The sequence below is a fragment of the Bombus vosnesenskii genome, unplaced genomic scaffold (assembly GCF_011952255.1).
Source record: "Bombus vosnesenskii isolate JDL3184/JDL3185 unplaced genomic scaffold, Bvos_JDL3184-5_v1.1 scf7180000014579, whole genome shotgun sequence".
NCBI classification, from domain to species: Eukaryota; Metazoa; Arthropoda; class Insecta; order Hymenoptera; family Apidae; genus Bombus; species Bombus vosnesenskii.
In genome coordinates, this window is record NW_022883531.1 from 346,383 (window position 1) to 364,268 (window position 17,886).

Genomic DNA, 17,886 nt, shown 5'->3' on the forward strand with positions numbered 1-17,886 from the left:
GAAATTAGATTTCCTTTCCGCGGGAACGTCGAACCGCGCGCAAGCAGAAACGATCTCTTTCTTCCGCGAGCGGAGAATGGAATCCTATCAAATATGCAGAGGTTATTAGCTCTCGAAGGAGAACGGAAAAATGTTTACCCTCCAACTTTCCCCAGGTTCCACCGTTTCTGGCTGGATTTTATCCAGCCTTTCGTCAAGTCTCCCTTTAAAACACAGGGACGATAAACTCTTGTTGATCAACTTGTTAACTAATGCAGGCGCGTCGCTTGTCTCCAACCGTTTCTTTCTCCGGGAACTGTGGATTCTTTAATGCGGCAAGTTTCCTTTGAAAGTCTGCTCTTTCGAAGATAACGAGCTACGTTTTAAAGTTCCTGTTTAAAGTACCAAATTTTCATCCGCTTCACAGTCCCGCCTCATAAACTTTTTATAAGGGCTGATCAGAAACTAAGGTTCCCTCGGTAATAGTCCCTCGTATGTTAATTTAGCTTTCTTGTTCGTAGAAATTATTTGTGTCTCAAAGCGTTTAACGAGTACAACTCGAATCGTCGATTATTTATTTCCAGCACTTTCTAACGACGACGTAACTTGAGACACGGTCCCGTATATAGGTTCTTAAGAAACGGTTGAATATCTTTGATCGAATGAAAAGAAATACGTAGTTTCTTCGAACAGGAAATTCTTTCGAAATAAGAGACAGTACGCTCTAATTAAGAAAAGCAAAATTAGTTTACACCGGTTGCACGATATACGTCGTACTATTTCTCGAAAGATATAAATTCAAGTAGTTGTACTCGTGTTTCGATCTATGCTACAATAAATTTTATACGAGTGCACCGAGAATAAATTCTACTTGTAGGACGTATCAACGTTATAAAGGTTTGTTTAACCCGATACAAAAGTAAAGTTGAAGTCCGATGGTGCGTGTCCCGCGCAGAGTCAACTCACGAATCCCATCGAACCAAAGGGAGAGAGGAAAAAAGTGTCGGTCCCTTGCAGAGAGGTCGGTGATTGGCTGCCAAACACCCTCTTCGTGATTCCTGTCGATCGATTGGCCCCACTGCATCGGCTTCAATCACGCTTTTCATTAAGCCTCGCCGGACAACGGCGGCTAAAAGAGAAAGAGAGAAACCGAGATCGAATGTCCGGCGTTCCGTGCGTCAACCGGAGGAAGCTGCTTTCGTGGCGTTTCCACTTTCGACATCGATCACGGGAGAAACTTCGACCGATTAAAGATCAACCACTCGTTGCGATCGATCTTCTCCTATCTAGCATTCGTCCTATCACCTGTACAATTTCCTCGTTCAAAGATAAGCACTTTTAAAATCTTAAAATGGCGAGAAGGAGAAGGAGGAGGGAACAGCGCTCAATTAACTTCCGCATATCGAGTCGAACGATGAGTTCATTCGTTTTTCATTAACGTATACATTTCGGAGAATGTTGTAGAAATTCTCGAAGGAAGGCGAAGATACGCGTACGCGATCTTTTTTCGAGTTAATTCTTCGGTTAATTTCCGCGTGTAATAAAGAAACGGAGGAATAAAACGAAGTCGACAATTTTCGAGGAACGAGAGGAAAATTTTCACCGATTGTTGCTGCTGGATTTTAAAACGGAATATCGTTGGGAAATTGATTAGGCGTGGGATATCGGTCTGGCCGTAAAACCGCGATTAATTTCCGGCTAAAACGTATCCCGACGACAGCTTAACGAGGCAATTTAACATCGAGTCGAACGATTACGCTACACACGAGCATCGGAACGCATTTCGGAGGGTATCTCGCGTATAATGAGCGATCGATATTCGGAGAATATAATAAGGACGCAGAAGTCGAGAAGCCTGCAAGAACCGGGAGTTCCTCTTTGTCAAAGAATTCTTGCCAACCGGTAATCTTCCCCTCGGAATGCTAATTTGGCTGGCGTGGTTGGATCGTCGAGGCTCTCGCCCTCGCGACTTTCGAATTTAATTCGCAGGAAATTCCTGCCTTCGAACGGATTTCGTAGTGTACACGCACGTGGCTGTTTCGTGTATTTCGCATCCGCTTAGAACGCGATCGTTAACGGTGGTTGCTCGTTAACGTGACAAATCGCTTGTCAAGACGACGTGTCGCGCCTCTCTGCCTCCTATGCTTTGGATTAACCTTTGTCCTCGTCTCCGTGATTCTATTGATCGACCTTCGACGATCGGGTTTTAGATACATACATTTTACTACACCCAAGTGAAATCACAATTTGATATGTTGACACGTATTGATGAGTTTAATAAATAGAACATCAGCCTCTAAAAGATTACGGGATACGCCGTCGTTCTTGGCGAACACGTCCTCTATCTATCGTTCCGAAAAATACTATTTCGCGTATAATGTGATTTTACTCGAAAGATAGGAAACACGTGGAACCTTCAACGTATTTGAAGATATCTCAACGTATGTTAGAAAACGAGGATAAACCATAACGTTTCTCGCGCCTAGTGCTTCATGAAAATTAAAGAAAGATTTCATCCTTTCTAAACTACTGTAGTGATGTGCCTCTGAATAAATTAAAAGTAAAATACATTAAGGGACTTCTCAGTGACTATAATTTATGTGGAAAGTACATTTTAAACGCAGGAGTCATAGGCTTAAATAGCGGAAAATGTAGATCGTAATAAAACCATCTTGCTGTGGCACAGGAATCCTAATTTACCATATTTAGAGCGCAACGACGCTGCTTACGTATGTACCCCAGCAGCCTGTCTAAGAAGGGTAATTCTAGCCACGGTTGAAATCATTAAAAATGAGCGGTTAGGAAGAGTTAACGACGCCTTTAGCCATCGTAAAAGCCGAGCTACGTTCATTTTTCATCGAGGACGTCACTATGGGCCTGCGACTCGTTTCTTCAGTCAGGTTAATCATTTTTAAAGAGCCGACCGCAGGTGTCCCTTCTCGTGATCTTATATTAAACAAAGAGAGGGACGGAGAAAAGAAAAGAAAGGAACGACGAAGGGTTCGAATTTCGTAGGCATACGAGCGAGGTGGTTTCCGACTGAGAATTAAATTTTCCGCGAGAGAGGGAAATCCCCTGCGTAGAGACAAGCAGCAGCGAAATAATGAAACGAACGGGCTGGCACAACTTGCTTTGCATACGAGTGACATTTTTCACGTCTGTCAAGAATCTGACGCGACCCGGTGCTCCCCTATCCGAAATTAGAGAAGCGTCTCTCGCGATCCATGCCACCGATTACCGCCCTCCAAACCCGCTTCCACTGTGAAAAACGCCAACAGTGCGCGCTCCTGCATTTTTTCCTTTACTTTATTCAAGGGGGTTAGGCTCCACTTGACAAATCAACGAAATCTTCCCGGTGTCCTGGTTACGCTTCTCGAGGTTCAGAAAGTTCGACACTTACGCGCAAGCGCGAAGGTATACGTAAATCGCGAGACCAATAACTCGGTACCTTTCGTTAAAAATCTCTCTTACCTTTCCCTTCCACGTGAAAAACATAAAAGTACAGTAGGTTTCTTGACTCGACTTCGACCCATCGTACGTTCGATAAACATTTTGTTCTATTCGTTGAAACGCAACAGCGATGTCTCGCTAAAGCGTCAGTAAAATTCCAAAATTTGTTATACAACGCATACAATGTGGACAGTTCTACGCTAAGCGTCCAAATACTGTCGTGAAATTACGTAGGTTAACGTTGCAAACTAAAATATGTAAAAAGATACCAGTACGTATCTAGCCTCGTTATTACATGGACGACGACCGTTAATTCTCTTTATATGCGTTACATTCTGCCTGATGTCTAAACGCCGGTGGATACCTGAAGAATAATAGTCAGGTATCCAGGCATGTCCGCCATAACTCTTATCCTTACTCCCGTGAATTTCCTCGCTAATGTTGTGCCAACAGCGAGAATTTTTTTCCTCTCTCTCTTTCGTCGCGAGCACCCGCCACCGATAAATTCGTCGCCCTTCGTCACCGCCTATCCTACGTTTTCGAGCGCCACCCTCTCCGGTGGCGCATATTAATCGTCGCGGATGCAACGGTTCCACGCGATAGCTTTTTGTCTCGAATTTGCCGCATTGCAGGCCGCGATTCATCGAGCGAGCCACTTCCCTTCCGATTCTCCATGGGAATCGAGTTACAAGAGGGAGAAAAATTGAAAAAGATAGGGGGAGAATCTTTGCAATTAAGCGTAACTTATTTATAGACCAAGCTGTCGAGGTCCGCTTTGCGAAATCAAAGGTGCAAAGCCTTCGCAGACGAAGCGGAATCGGAGGAAAATTAATGAAACATCGAGGAAAGGGTCGCGCGCGCGCGACAGAGAGCGTAAGAGAGAGAGAGGGAGAGAGAGAGAGAGAGAGAGAGAAAGAGAATAAAAGGGATGGGGTAAAGGTGGTTCGTTCTGGGAGTCTCTGGCTAACTAGAGAGGCCTTTGAGCGTCTGAGTTCGGCTCAGCAGATCTGTAAACCAATCAGTGACGCCTCGTCGATACGTAAGGCTAAGTCGGCGTAACCGGATCGCTCGACTAAACTGCTTACTTGATTATGGCGTTAGTTAGCGCCCCGTGGCCGCTCGTCTGTGTCAAGGTGGTACCAACCCCTACATTCCGATCACGTAGATCGGTCCATTGACGATGGATTCGGCGCTGACATTTAGGACACGTTTCTTCGACATTGATTTTTCTCGTTCCAACCTCCCCTAAACGTTGTTCTTTATTTACTTTCCTTTTCAGGAGGATTTTTTTTACCACTTTGACTGCTTAAATTTCGATTTTTTAAGAAAAACAACGCACGTAATATAGTCACCGTAGTCGTTCGCGTTAGGTTAGAAATAAAACGCGTACACGTGGATCGGTGTGGTCCTCGGGAGGTTGGAAGGGGAACACGGTGAAGACAGTATACGTAAGAACGGCGACTAAATTTTTGCTACGATAATCCACACGCGTTGCTCTCTTCTACCACGGAAATAATCTCGGGATGAAGTTCGAGTTATTCGATAGGTTCGAGCGTGACCAAACATCTCCGATTCTGCGTTTTCCCTGTTCTCTCTAAGCCAGAGGATTGCGGGATTTCCAAGGCCTATCTATTGTCGCAATTAGATGGTTCGTTGCGATTATCGACACGGCGTTGTCCGATCTGTCGCGGCCAGGTCGCGTTATCGTTCGAATTGCCATCGAAATACTATCGGTTTCCAACCAACCGTAACGACAAGGAAAACGATGCTTTGACCAAGCGTAATTATTTCTTATTTTGTCGGATGAATTTTGTGAAACTGAAAAAGTACGTTGGTGAGACAAACCGTACGAGTAAAACGATGTAATTTGTAAATATTTAAAAATTCGTCCGCTGCTCCCCCCGAGTCTATTCTAGCGGTCAATGTAGCTTCGCTAGAAGTTTGTCTACTTTTTGTGTACTCTACGTGGAACTTTCCTATAACCCAATACTTCTATGATAATAATAATTCAACAGAAGATTTAATGTCAGCGTCTCCTTGGAAATTATTTACACCGAAACCTAAGTCAAACATCGTAAAATAAGATGACGATTTTCCTTGAAAAACAACGTACTGTTTGATCGTAAAATTCGCTGATTTCGGAGTGGCTTGGAAATAGCCGGTGACGCAACTTTCGCCAGGCAAATCGTTCGCTAATGTGCTACATACCTCTGTCTCTTTCTCTCTTATCGTCGCTCGAGGAAAGAGACAAAGGCCTGTTCCTCGAGGATCGTTCGCAGAGAAGCTGGGAATACCGGCGTAAACGCGAGTTCTTGCTCAGCCGAGTCTAACGTACGAAGGAAAAATATCGTTGGCTAATATTTACCCACCGACAGCACTACGATTGCGAAGGAGCATTCTTACCGCGAATCGTTTATCGTTAATGCGATTAAGCAGACGCGTGATTCACTTCAAAGTAGACGTTAATAACGTTGACAATAACGTTGGCGAACGTGAGCCGAGAATTATCGAATTTTCGAAATACACAGGCAAATCGTTCGTCTTCTTTACCCTCTGTTCTTGATCTTGAGATAACTCGGGAATTATCGTTTTTTAAATATTTGCACGAATAACATTCCACCGAACGGAAATATAATAAAGATTCTCACGTGTTAATTTTTATTCTTCGACGCTGCTTTTATTTTATTTAACGCTATTGCTGTAAATAGCGGAAATAATTTTTGAAAAAGATGATCATCTTCCGATCGGTGTAGCGCATCCGTAAGGTGCACTTGGGATTCCTAGCAGCGTCGAAAGTGTTTCTCGCTCCTTGACTTTTTGACAACAACAAGAACGTACATTTCCCCTACCTGCTGATATTAAAATTCATGTACCACATTATACGTATATGAAATAACATAAAACGTCTTTGGTACGAGTCGTCGATAGTTCGTACAAGTATACAGCAATGTTTTTACGATAAATATACCATACTATGGTCTATGTATGGAAATGAAGAGCGTAGCGATGATCGATCATGAATATACCTGTGCACGCGACGCGACCCGAAATTCGTCGATTTATAGCCAGTGTTTAATACCAAACGAGAGGATGGAGGACTGTAAATTCCATGGATGGAGCGGCGAAAAGCGGTGGCAACCCTTCGGCAGGCCATTCTCTCTGTTTCAGGACGTTATCGCGTCTCCCGCAGGGAACGCGACCGGCCTCCCGAGATTATCCGTATTGGGGAGCGAAGCACGCGGTGTCGAGACAATGCCGGGATTTTCGGCCCGCTCGATGCGCCTCTGTTCCTCTCGATCCCGACTCCCTTCGTAGTTAGCGGCATGCGTGACTCCGCGAATGGATCTCGCGGGGATTTCGAGCGTGCACGAGCGAACAATCCTCTATGGAGGACGGGCAAAGGTCCAAGGCCGATCGATTCTACGGATTTTCCTGAAATTGATGGATAAGGAAGGGCCAACAGGATCTCGACGCTTGAACATAGGATACATCGCTCGAGACTCGATACGATGTTAATGAAAAACAAATCTACCTCGTAACTGGTAAAGTATAGAGACAATGGAAAGCCAGAAATTGTCATTTACGGCCAAGTGTTTCGATTTTGTTATTTGTACGATTGATATTTACAGTTTTAACGATCGGCCAAATAAAGATAAAAAAAAAACGTTGTCAAATCGTTGAAAGTTCGATATCGAGTAAAAGTTCGAATACTGTAGGGGAATCGGCGATTCGAAACGGCAGACTCATCGATTCTAGGATTACGATTTACCAAGCTGCGTTATATCGGAAAAACAAATAGAAGGGAAGATTGCATAAAAAACGAAGCGGGAAAATCGAACGATAATAAGTTACGTACACGCGCGGTAATAATTTACGCAAGTGCGGCCATTAAACAAAGCGCAAACAGTGGCGATAAATCGCGGAAAGTACCTGTCGTAAAATATCGCGGCGTATTTTTTCACGGCAAATATCCATGAGAAACACGAAGTTATTTCACGCGCTTCCTTTTCGTTCGAATTTGTTAGCATCCGTGATATATATCCACTCACAGGCTCTTTCGGTGCTAGCGCTGTTTCCGGAATTCTTCAGCGTTGAATCTCGATGGCGAAAGGGGCCGTGAACCCGTTAAATCTCCGCCAGCGGAGATGGTTTCTTTGACCGACACGGCGAATGTCATTTTTCTCACGGGTTAGTCGATGCCCCGAGCTATCGATATCATTCGCAGACTTCCGCTATACCAGCGCAAACAAACGCCCGCGTCAGCCGATCCTCGCGGACGAGGTCCACTTTACAGAGGGTGAATTCTCTTAACGTTCTCTGCTTCCATCCCCTTTGAATCCTCTTAGCGCTTCGGGGTCGAGCAAAAGTACTTTCCAGTCGATCGATTTCCATCGAAACGGAATCCGTTTCTTCTCGCTCACGTCCAAGGAATCGTTCTTCTTAACCGAGTTCTCTTTGACGGCTTTCGATTCAGGTTAAAAGAGGATTTAGGTCAAGTGTAACCTTCGACCGATATCGCTGGGTTAAGAAATTTAATTTTGAGATATCTAATCTTACTTTTTATTCTTTGTACGTATACGAAGTTTATTTGCGATCGATCTCATAGTTATAGAAGATTACAAACAAACGCGGTGTTGGTAATTTAATTTTATGAGATAGAAATTTTCGATAATAATCTTTGCTGTCGAGCGTATAAAAGAGCGTATAAAATAAAACCATATACGTACGTGTTCTAAAGTTCGAACGATCGCTAAAGTTATCAAACTTGCTGGACAGAAGCGTTCATCTTTTTTACGCCTAAAATTTGCATACGTGCGAATCCATGGAACAAACTTACTTTCGACTCTATTCCTAGAATTTCCAGAGTGTCCTTAGAATTCGAGAGATGGTGGAGAACACGAGGAAAGATCGTTCGTCGAGTTCCTCGAGTTGGGACAGAAATTTTCATTGAGCCCACAAGTGGCTCGTTACTCGGGCCTTCTTTTTTCCTCCCCTTTTTTCCTCCGAACGAACCCCCATCGACTATTTCCCGAAATGGGCGTTCGTTCGTACGAATGATCGGGAAATCGATTGGAAAAATGATTGGGTGGCATGTCGGACAGAATCGTCGGATCCGTCGAGCGAGACGAACGAAATAACGGCCGTGAGCAAGATAAATACGTTCCTCGGCAGAGGGGGAATGATAAAGAAACGACAGAGATTTCTATTAGCCTCGACAAGGATCTCTATGCTCGACAAACTTCTCGGTTTTCATTCTTCGATCAGCGTAACAGGCCAGCTAAGAAATCGAGCAACGATCGATTCCGCTGGTACTTTCGCGTATTCGCCACGATCGAGTCACGAACGATGATGGACATCCAGCGGAATATATCCTCGCTGATCCTGTGTTGGTTACCTGTAAACGCAGCCACTGCTGATCCTTCCGCGTGAATAATCGTGTCATTGTATCTACTGCAGCATGCAGAGCGAGTGAAAAGTCTCGTAATGGACACGCGTGTTGGAAAAATCTACATTTGGAGATAGACGGGAATTTTTAATATATTTTAATATATTTCTTGAAAATACGTGCTACACATACGAAACATATTCGTTAACGCGTTTTTGCGAATATGAAGTATATTCATTAACACGTGTGTACTGAAAGTTACACGAATCGGAATACAAATATATTTAACGCGCCATGTAACCATAAATTTACCTTTTTAGAGGTTCTATAATTACATTTTTATATAATTTAACACGGTCGGTTAACGCGAATAAACAAGCATACTCGTTTCACTCGCATCGAATATTCGTACAAAGTCCGCCGTTTGAAAAAAGTTTTTTTTTCAGGATTATCGTTTCGGCGGATTTTCCTAAAACACGCGTGTTATTCCGAATTCCATCACGAAATTCTAACTCAGGTCGTTCGAGGAAATTCGTAAGTATTACCCTGCGCGAACACGCGAAAGTAAGATCGAAAGGAGAGGAAGAGTCTTGGTTTTCACGGGTCAAAATGGTATTGGATCGAATGGCCTCGCGAGAGTTTGCTTACCTCTGTTTACCCGGCTTTTTTCCCATCTACCCTCCTTTTCATTAATTAGCCCAGGATAAATACGAGCCGATTGAACAGCCTGCTTCTTTCTACACGCGCTAGCCCCTTCTCGTTCAGCCAAGAAGCCACGGCAAAGTCCTTCAGGCAGTATTTTCTAATCCACCGGAACCACCGTCAAGCATTTGCCTAGAAAGTATCCTCGTACGCTTCATAATACCCCTAACATTAGGGGTGAAGCTTTTTTAGGCCGGCTCTACTATATTCCAACTACATCCCCTCGTGTTCCGTGTTAAGCACGTAAAACACACGCTTCGGATTTCTTTACAGTTCGATAAAAAATCGCGTTCCAATTGAAGGGCTCGCGACAAAAACGGTCCTTGTCTATGTTTGTCTTCTCTCGGCAAAGAATATTTTAACTAACGTCTTTAATTTCCGCATTTCCACCGGTAAAAATACCAATGTTTTCTAAAAAAAAACAGGCGAGTACAACTTTCAGCGGATGAATCGAATTAGATTACGTTTCTTTACTCGTGCTTATAAAATTATAAATTTGCCGAATATCCGCGGTCCAGCTGCAAGTTCCCCCGTTACCTGCTGTCTGTTATTTGAACCGTCAATCTACGCGTAACGAAATAGTAGCCTCGAACGAAAAGTCCGTGTTTCAAATCATAGGTTCGTAATTGTACGCATGTCGCACCCAAAAACCGTATATACTTTACAATAGAAGGAACAAAGAGACAGTTCCCCTTGTAGATCTGGTAGGAAATCCCGCAAAGACCGAATTATAGGTGGTGGAATTTCATAGCGGAATGTCGCTTTGATCCAGTGTTCGTTCGAGCAAATGGTGCGTTGGCTAAGAGGCAGGAATAAGCCCGCGATAATAATATACGCAGTGCGTAAAACGCGACCGGAATATGACTCTATATCTCGTCCTCTTTCTGTTTCGTCTCCCTAACAAAGATACGAGAAACTTGGCACGGCGTAGTTGATCCGGCCGCGGCCATGTTGTTCGCTGCGGAAATTTCGCAGTCACCCCCTTGTCGGTCCTCTCCCGATAACAGCTTGCACGACAAGTGAACTAACAAAGGGGAGTAATCTGCGTCCTGGAAATTCGCCTGCGGAATTTCTGCCCACGGTCTTTCGGAAATCTACGTAAGCTCTCTGTTGAAACTTTTTTGCAGCTTTGTGGGACAAGAGCGGTGCTAAACCGCTATACAGTTCTTTCGCCGAAGAACCGACAGATCTTCGCAAAAACATGAAATCGCATAAATTCTCTCAGCGTGATCGTTAGCGAAATTTTATTCATGCATCCTTTGTACTTTTGCATCTCTAAATTTCCTTAATAATTATTAATAATTTCTCCAGAAAAATCTACGCACGACGCATGAAATTTGTAAAATCGCAAAACTCCCCTCGCTCGTTTACCAAGCCTCGTAGATCGCATCAATCTTACGCAAACACGTACGTAATCGACGGAATGCGGTGCAACGCGTCGTCGTTGAGTATGCAACGAGGGAATCAAGGTCACAGGGCGAAAAACGGAGCGCACGTGGCACGCGACGCATTTTCACAACGATGTGATCGTACAGATGGGGCGGTCGAACGTAGGGGTGAGCTCCAGCGGCCATGTCGGTTCCCAATTAAACAAATGCCCGCTGGAAACTCGAGCAACCCCTCGAGCCAGGCTTGCTTCGTCTCTCTCTCTCCCCCTCTCTCTCTCTCTCTCTGTCTCTCTGGCAGACGGTCTGTCGTTCTTCGTTCAACCGCAGAAGGGGAATCGGCGGAGCGCACGTGTCGAGCAGCATGCGAAATTCGAATCGAGGTTGGTTGCTCGCCGGTGTATGCGTTTACATACGCTCTACCTTTCATCTCTCGAGTGCGTTACACGCGCGCGAATCGCTGCGGGTCCCTCGCGAGTGTTGCCACACGCGTGCAATCGCCTGCACGTGCATGGAATTTCTAATTAGCCATCGTTTACAGACTGCCGTCTTATTGGAAAGAAGCTTGCTATTGATACGATATCGTTTCGTTTATCGATGTTTTGTAATCGTTTGGATACAGCTACGGCAAATGCATTTTCCAAATATTTCGAAAGAATCGAATGCAGCAAGTAGAACTTGGTTTATTATCAGAAGAGAACGAGGGTCAAATTAGTTCCGATAGCCAAGCAGTTCCGATAACAGTAGCTTGGTAGGAGGTATTCCCTCTAGCTTTTTTTGGTACGTGCTTCGTATAAGAAAATGTGAAGCTCTGAACCCAATATCGATAACGACACTAACGTTACGAGATAATCGGACATTTTAAAATATATGTTTTTGTGTAAAACGTAGGATTCGATTCACATATGGTAACGTATTTCATCTATCTCATCGTGTGTAAGTCGCGTGATACCTGCTCATAGAACAAAGATGGTTAATGGCAGACGCTCCTAAACGAAGATTTCTCCGCAAACAAAACGCCATGGCGGTATGGTAAATAGATCTCTCGTCGAGTTCGAGAAAGCGAAACGCAAACAGCGGTCTCTGACGCAGATAACCCTTCTACTTGTAATTAGAAGCATTCGAAGACGACAGAGACTCGAACGCTACGATGCGATAAACTTTTATTTCAATTGACATTATCGGTGGACCTTTCTTAGTTTATCGTGATCTCGCGTCCCGTTTTATTGGACACGGAACGAGGAAAAGGAAGGAAAGAGTGGGAGACAGCGGAGGGAAATGTTGCAAGGCCCGAGCGTTTTCAACTTGTGCGTAAATTACATTACGCGTCCAAATATTGGAGCGCCTCTTCGCTTCTCGAGACGGGTCAAACTGTTTGACTTTGCAACTTGTTCTTGCGCACGGAACTCGCTTTCGTACCGTAACGTCTGGCTTGTCAGCAGTCGGACAATGGCTGCTCCCGCTAATCCCGAAAACGGCTCAAAGCAAATGTTTTTGTCAGGTTCCGGACGATGGAACGAGTTGCGACGTTTTACAATCTATAGAGGAAGTTGAGAGTTCCACGGCAGGCAATAATGCACGATAATTTGTATCGTTTTCGGTACCTACGCTCCTGATTAGGGTTTCTGCAACGCAACATTGTTTTCACAAAAGCTGAATCGTTTGAAATGAAATTTCTAGCGTTTGATTTTTCAATCCATTTTTTATTTTAATACAAATAAAATGACAATAATTCGAATATCCGTTAATTGGAAGACAGAACTATTAAAATAATATATGTAAGCAAGAAATTAAGAATTTTTCGTGACGAAAAGAGTTTCGCGAAAGGAGGCAAAATTTGTACTCTAATTCAATACTTTACGTCTATCGCACGATGACGCTTTCTCATTTTTATAACAAATCGAACTTCACACTCGAACAACAAGAAAATATGTAGAGGAAAGTTCAGCACCGTGTTATCTACATTTTTACTAGATAGAAAATCAACGATGATGGTTCCTGTATGTGTCCCTGTAAGTGCCACTATTAAAAGCCAGGATTTTTAGAGTTGTCTCGATCGTAAAATCTGAGCGATCGTCGAACGTTTGCTATTACACTGGCTTATGGGAACACACATGCCACTATCACCGCCATATCTGGCGTATCCTTCTTTGCAATAACAGGCATCGTTACATCTCTAGAAACATAACATCAATGACGTCCATTTTTCTAAACTCATTGAACAAAACTGATTTCTCGATTAATTTCAACTCACGATATTGATAATACGACAACGTTGACCTAAAGTAGCGCAAGTTGTTTGACAGGCCGATCCACAACTATATTCCTCGTTTGGCCTGTTACAGACTAGTCTTGCAGCCGATGTAGCTAACAAAATTTATTTATTAATTATTAAATTAATTATCGTTATTAAATATCAACTATTTAACGATCTAATATTATTCTTAAAATAAAATTCTTAAAAATAATTCTTAAAATTCTCAGCTGATAGATTCGTTCGTTTATTTTTTATTGCAAGCACTGTAGATTGAAAATTTAAAATACTAAACACAGCTACACCTGAGCAAATAAATAGACATCGCAAGACTTACCGGTACAAAGCACCATCAAAGCGATGAACAATACACAAACGAATCGAAACATGTTAGCGAAATATGTACCGTTAGTTTGTTAGTGGTCTTGTCAGAACTGGCGAATACAGGCGACAATGGCAGCTTATATACGTAATATAATACACGTTGTATATATGTTTTTCCCCACATATTGTATTCAATCTACATAAACAGAAAGTAACTACGGCAATATAGTAAGACTTCACGTTTTTGTGTGCGTGATTTTCCTCTTTCCTCCTATTAAATACAGTCGCAATAGTTGATGCACGTATACAGATAAGTAGGCGATAATCAATTAATCATCGAATTGACTGCGCGAATAAATTTCCCTTAAATCCCCTAAATATATTACGAAACCTCGCGTTTCTTTTTTTTGTTGGTATTTCTTTCCTGTTATCATTTCGTCGCTTCTATCTTTCTACTATCGTAACTCTTTCCTTTTTTGGTATTTTGAAGTGGTATTTTACGTTGCTGTCTATTCGCAATCCGTCGTGTTTTAAGAATTAAAAGTGACTCATTTTCTGTTCCAAATGAACGAGATAACACGTCCAAAGTGGTCATGAAAATGGCATTACCTTCCACTGTGAGAAGACGTAAGGATGTAAAAATACCAGAGAATTTTGTTTACCGTTTTCACGAATATTGTTCCGCTTAACTCAACGTCGGGTATTCCTACGTTCGTGCATGCACGCGAATTATTCTTTATCTAAAAAATTCTCTGTCATATTTATCGTGCATGACTATTTAGGGAGACTCGCTTTTTCGTGGCTTGAATCGCGATGTCCTCTATGATACGGCTTTCTATAGATGTAAACGCGTTAAAGTTGATGATTTATATTTGTAAAAAATCGCTAATGTTACGACATAATAATACCACTACCAGAACAATCTCTATTTTACGTATAAATATCTATTATATTATATATAAATTATCAGGATTTACGCGTCATATCATGGAGGACATCACGACTCAATGACAGTTCAAGCCGTAAAAAATGGGAATCTTGTTAAATGATTATGAGCAATCACGGTAGATCCAACATGCAAGTTTGCAGATAAACAGCAATTCGCACGCACCTATGAGCGTACCGATTATGTTTTAATATTTACTTTGAAATTTGTTATTATCATATTTATAAAATGTAACCGGTAAATTGTCGTGCAGAGGAACCAAGAACAATGAAACGGAGAATAAAAAAAAAAAAAACCGAGATGACGTAGAAAATTCATATATTATGCGTATAAATTCAATCTGAGCGAGTCATTAAAATTTTTCTAACGTTATCGCACTAAGTTCAGAGATCATCTCTGCCAAGGCTATTTTCTCAACGAAAATCGTGTACATGTATATGTTGCAGATGTTGATCTATCCAGTGGGAATAGAAACGCCTCGCGTATGAAGTTGTTTAGAAAAACTTGTTTGAATGAATAGAAAACGTTTAGTATTGTTGAAAGCAGAGAGACGCTGATTGGACGCGTTAATACCAGGTCAGTGTGTCAGAGCGGGCGTTTCATGGGGGGCAAAATGGTGGCCCTTGATTTGGTACAAAGGAACTATGCCTGCCTCCTGTGACGTGACATTACAGAGGGGTGCGAAGTGGAGTAAAGAACGAAGGGAGGTCGGCGTGCAAGGAAGAGGGGAAACACTAGCCGAGGAGGGTAACTCGAGCAATTTCAATCAAGTTTTCCGCTGTCAGTGACTACTGGTCCTTGCTGACGAGAAACCAGACTTTCTTTCAGCTTGGAAGCGTCCAATGAAAACGCTAAGTACATGGAACGGATCGATATCGAAAAATGGCAGGGTTTATCGATGGTTCTCTTCGAGCGATTAAAGTTAAACGTTGCAAGGAACTGCGATTAATACGTACATTTGGTGTACCATCGCTTTCTTGCTGAATGAAATACGAAAAAAAAAAAAGAAAGGAATTATCGGTAAGAAAAAGAAAGAAACGAGGTAATAAATTTCATAAAAGGGAGTTCGATTCTAGAGAAACGAATTATTGGACAGGAGGGGTGAGCGTAGAAAGGAAGCGAAATGGAGAAAGTCGGTGCTGAGTGCTCAATAATAAATAGCATTTTGACTGTCGGATATTCGATTGTAAGCGCTGGGTTTCGCTGAATAAAACGCGGGAAAAGAGGAACTCGACCCTCGAGCGCGACAGAGAGGAAACTTCGAATTCCTGGCTCGTTGTCTCGGCCGACAACGTAATGGCATTTAAGGTAAAAGCAAACGTCGATAGGAGAAGCTCGGCTGGATTGATCGCTGCGCTTGACAAAGTGAACTCGCGACTCTAAAATTTGCCAGTCGAATCGAACGAAGCTCGACCCTTTTCACCCGTTCGAATCGTCGCTAATTGCAGAGTTCTCGCAATACCTCGCGATTGACGGATCGATACGGCAACAATCGTCGAGTCGACGCAGCGATTCCCATCGAGATCGAGATTACGCGAAAGAAAACGTTTGTCCTAGCAGCTTTTCCGATAGCTCCTCTTTTGTGCGTATTTATTTAACTTTCCGATTTTATATGGCAGATAATATACGGCCATAAAGTTAAAGTAAATTCATTATAATTGGTAGTTATAATTTGAAATAAATACAGGAAAATTAACAAAAATGTTTTCCCATGTATATAGATGTCAGAAAGTAAAAAACTTTTGGCCTAAAACAAACTGTCAGCTTTTTACACAAGTATGACCATCCGTATGCAATGAATTAGACAATAGAATCACTATAAAACAATAGTAAACGCTAAAGGAGACTGATAGATTCGTCTAACAGAGAAATAAAGTACGCGATCGATTATTAACACTAGCTGTACGGGATCCGTCAATTTCAAACTTCGAAATGAAATATCTCAAAAACCATCAATTTTAACCATTTCGCATCGTAAATTAATCATTTCATCTAAAGAATTTATACTCACAATTATTTTTTCCTAGGCTTTCTAATTTTTGAAATCTGTACGTAGTATACCTACCTCTATGAAATCAAATTGACGAGCTAGCTGATTTCATAAACAAATCGTTTTCCAAAGACAGTGTGCAAAAGTTTCAGTTATTGTAGACATTTTCCATTATTGTCTCCGCTTATTGTATGTATTTACAATAGGATAATTGAATTTGGGCACAGTATTTTCTTTCTTTCACCAATCCCCCCTTTTTTTAGCAATTATGAGTAAATCCAGAAGATATAATAAGATATTGAATAAAATTGTCAACATCAATGAAGATTGTTCTGAGGATACCGCTGAAGAAGATCAATATGAATTAGGCCAAAACGAAGCTGACAATAAAAGTTCTGAATACACTGAAAGTAGAAAGACAGAAGAATCTTCGAATAGTGAAGAGGAAAACTTCTTGAATGTGTGTCGCAACAAGAAAAGGATGCGTATTTTTTCTAGTTCTGACTCCGCGGATAAAAGGACGAGCATTCCAAGCACATCCCAAAATGTAATGGGTAAAATTAAAATTGTAATTGACGGGATACAGTGGATAAAACTGAAAGCAGATGGATCTAGGGGTAAGACGCCCCTTCGTATGATATTCAAGGATATTACAGGACCTACTGGCTATGCTAAAAGAAATACTATGTTGGGTTGTATAACCAGTGCTTTCGAATTGATAATTGACAGACACATAATGGAACACATAAAAGATTGCACTGAAATCGAGGCGCATCGAGTTTTGAAAAAAGACGGATAATCACAGTTGCTGAGTTACGTAGTTTTCTAGGAATTCTATATGCCCGGGGCGCATATGAAGCGAGATCATCGAAAGCCTCCGAAAGATTACAAACAGATAAATTTGCGCTGATATCCGAAATATGGAACAGATTTATAAGTAATAGCCAGGCTTGTTACCAGCCATATGAAAATATCTCGATAGATGAACAATTATTTCCAACGAAAGCCCGATGCAGATTTACGCAATATATGTCGGATAAGCCTCATAAATTTGGCATTAAGTTTTGGTTTGCAGTTGACGTGCAAACAAAATATATTTTGGATGGTTTCCCTTATATGGAGAAAGATGAAACTCGATGCTCAAGGGAAAAAGAACAAGATGACTTTGGTTTCCTCAAATTTATATAAATCAGAAAACTGCACGCTTGCTGTGTATAAAAGTAAACCTAACGTAAAAGTCCTCCTTCTAAGCACTAAACATACAGGTATACAATTAGAAGACAATTATAAAGGTGTTCCAGAAACCATCGCTTTTTATAATAAAACAAAGTTTGGTGTGGACGTCGTTGACCAGATGGCACGCAAATATAGTGTGAAAGCAGGGAGTTTTCGATGGTCCCTTCAAGTTTTTTCTCAATATTTCAGATTTTGCAAAATAAACGCGTGGAAAGGAGTTCATATTTTGCCAAA

General features: G+C 42.0%; 2 protein-coding genes and 1 long non-coding RNA gene across 3 annotated transcripts in view; 1 reads left to right on the forward strand and 2 right to left on the reverse strand.

The window, feature by feature from the left end:
• The window catches only part of LOC117240286, a 122,089-nt gene that overhangs the window by 40,394 nt on the left and 63,809 nt on the right, over nt 1-17,886 (reverse strand). The gene's annotated exons all lie outside the window — the stretch shown is intronic.
• Nucleotides 12,596-13,637, reverse strand: LOC117240279 (inducible metalloproteinase inhibitor protein-like). Its single transcript, XM_033506273.1, has 3 exons — nt 13,494-13,637; nt 13,157-13,269; nt 12,596-13,078 (listed from the first exon to the last, which is right to left on the reverse strand). The coding sequence occupies exons 1-3, from the start codon at nt 13,543-13,545 to the stop codon at nt 12,944-12,946; spliced, it is 300 nt and encodes a 99-aa protein (XP_033362164.1). The 5' UTR covers nt 13,546-13,637; the 3' UTR covers nt 12,596-12,943.
• On the forward strand, nt 16,526-17,241 carry LOC117240276. The gene is made up of 2 exons (XM_033506268.1): nt 16,526-16,605; nt 16,680-17,241. The coding sequence occupies exon 2, from the start codon at nt 16,685-16,687 to the stop codon at nt 17,213-17,215; it is 531 nt and encodes a 176-aa protein (XP_033362159.1). The 5' UTR covers nt 16,526-16,605; nt 16,680-16,684; the 3' UTR covers nt 17,216-17,241.

Excerpts from the sequence above, each read along its gene's own strand:
- LOC117240279 (XM_033506273.1), bottom strand. The coding sequence starts at position 13,545 with ATGTTTCGATTCGTTTGTGTATTGTTCATCGCTTTGATGGTGCTTTGT. Across the intron at positions 13,270-13,493 it reads TTTGATGGTGCTTTGTACCG|CTACATCGGCTGCAAGACTA; the intron begins GTAAGTCTTGCG and ends AAATTTTGTTAG. Across the intron at positions 13,079-13,156 it reads GTTGTCGTATTATCAATATC|AGATGTAACGATGCCTGTTA; the intron begins GTGAGTTGAAAT and ends TTATGTTTCTAG.
- LOC117240276 (XM_033506268.1), top strand. The coding sequence starts at position 16,685 with ATGAGTAAATCCAGAAGATATAATAAGATATTGAATAAAATTGTCAAC.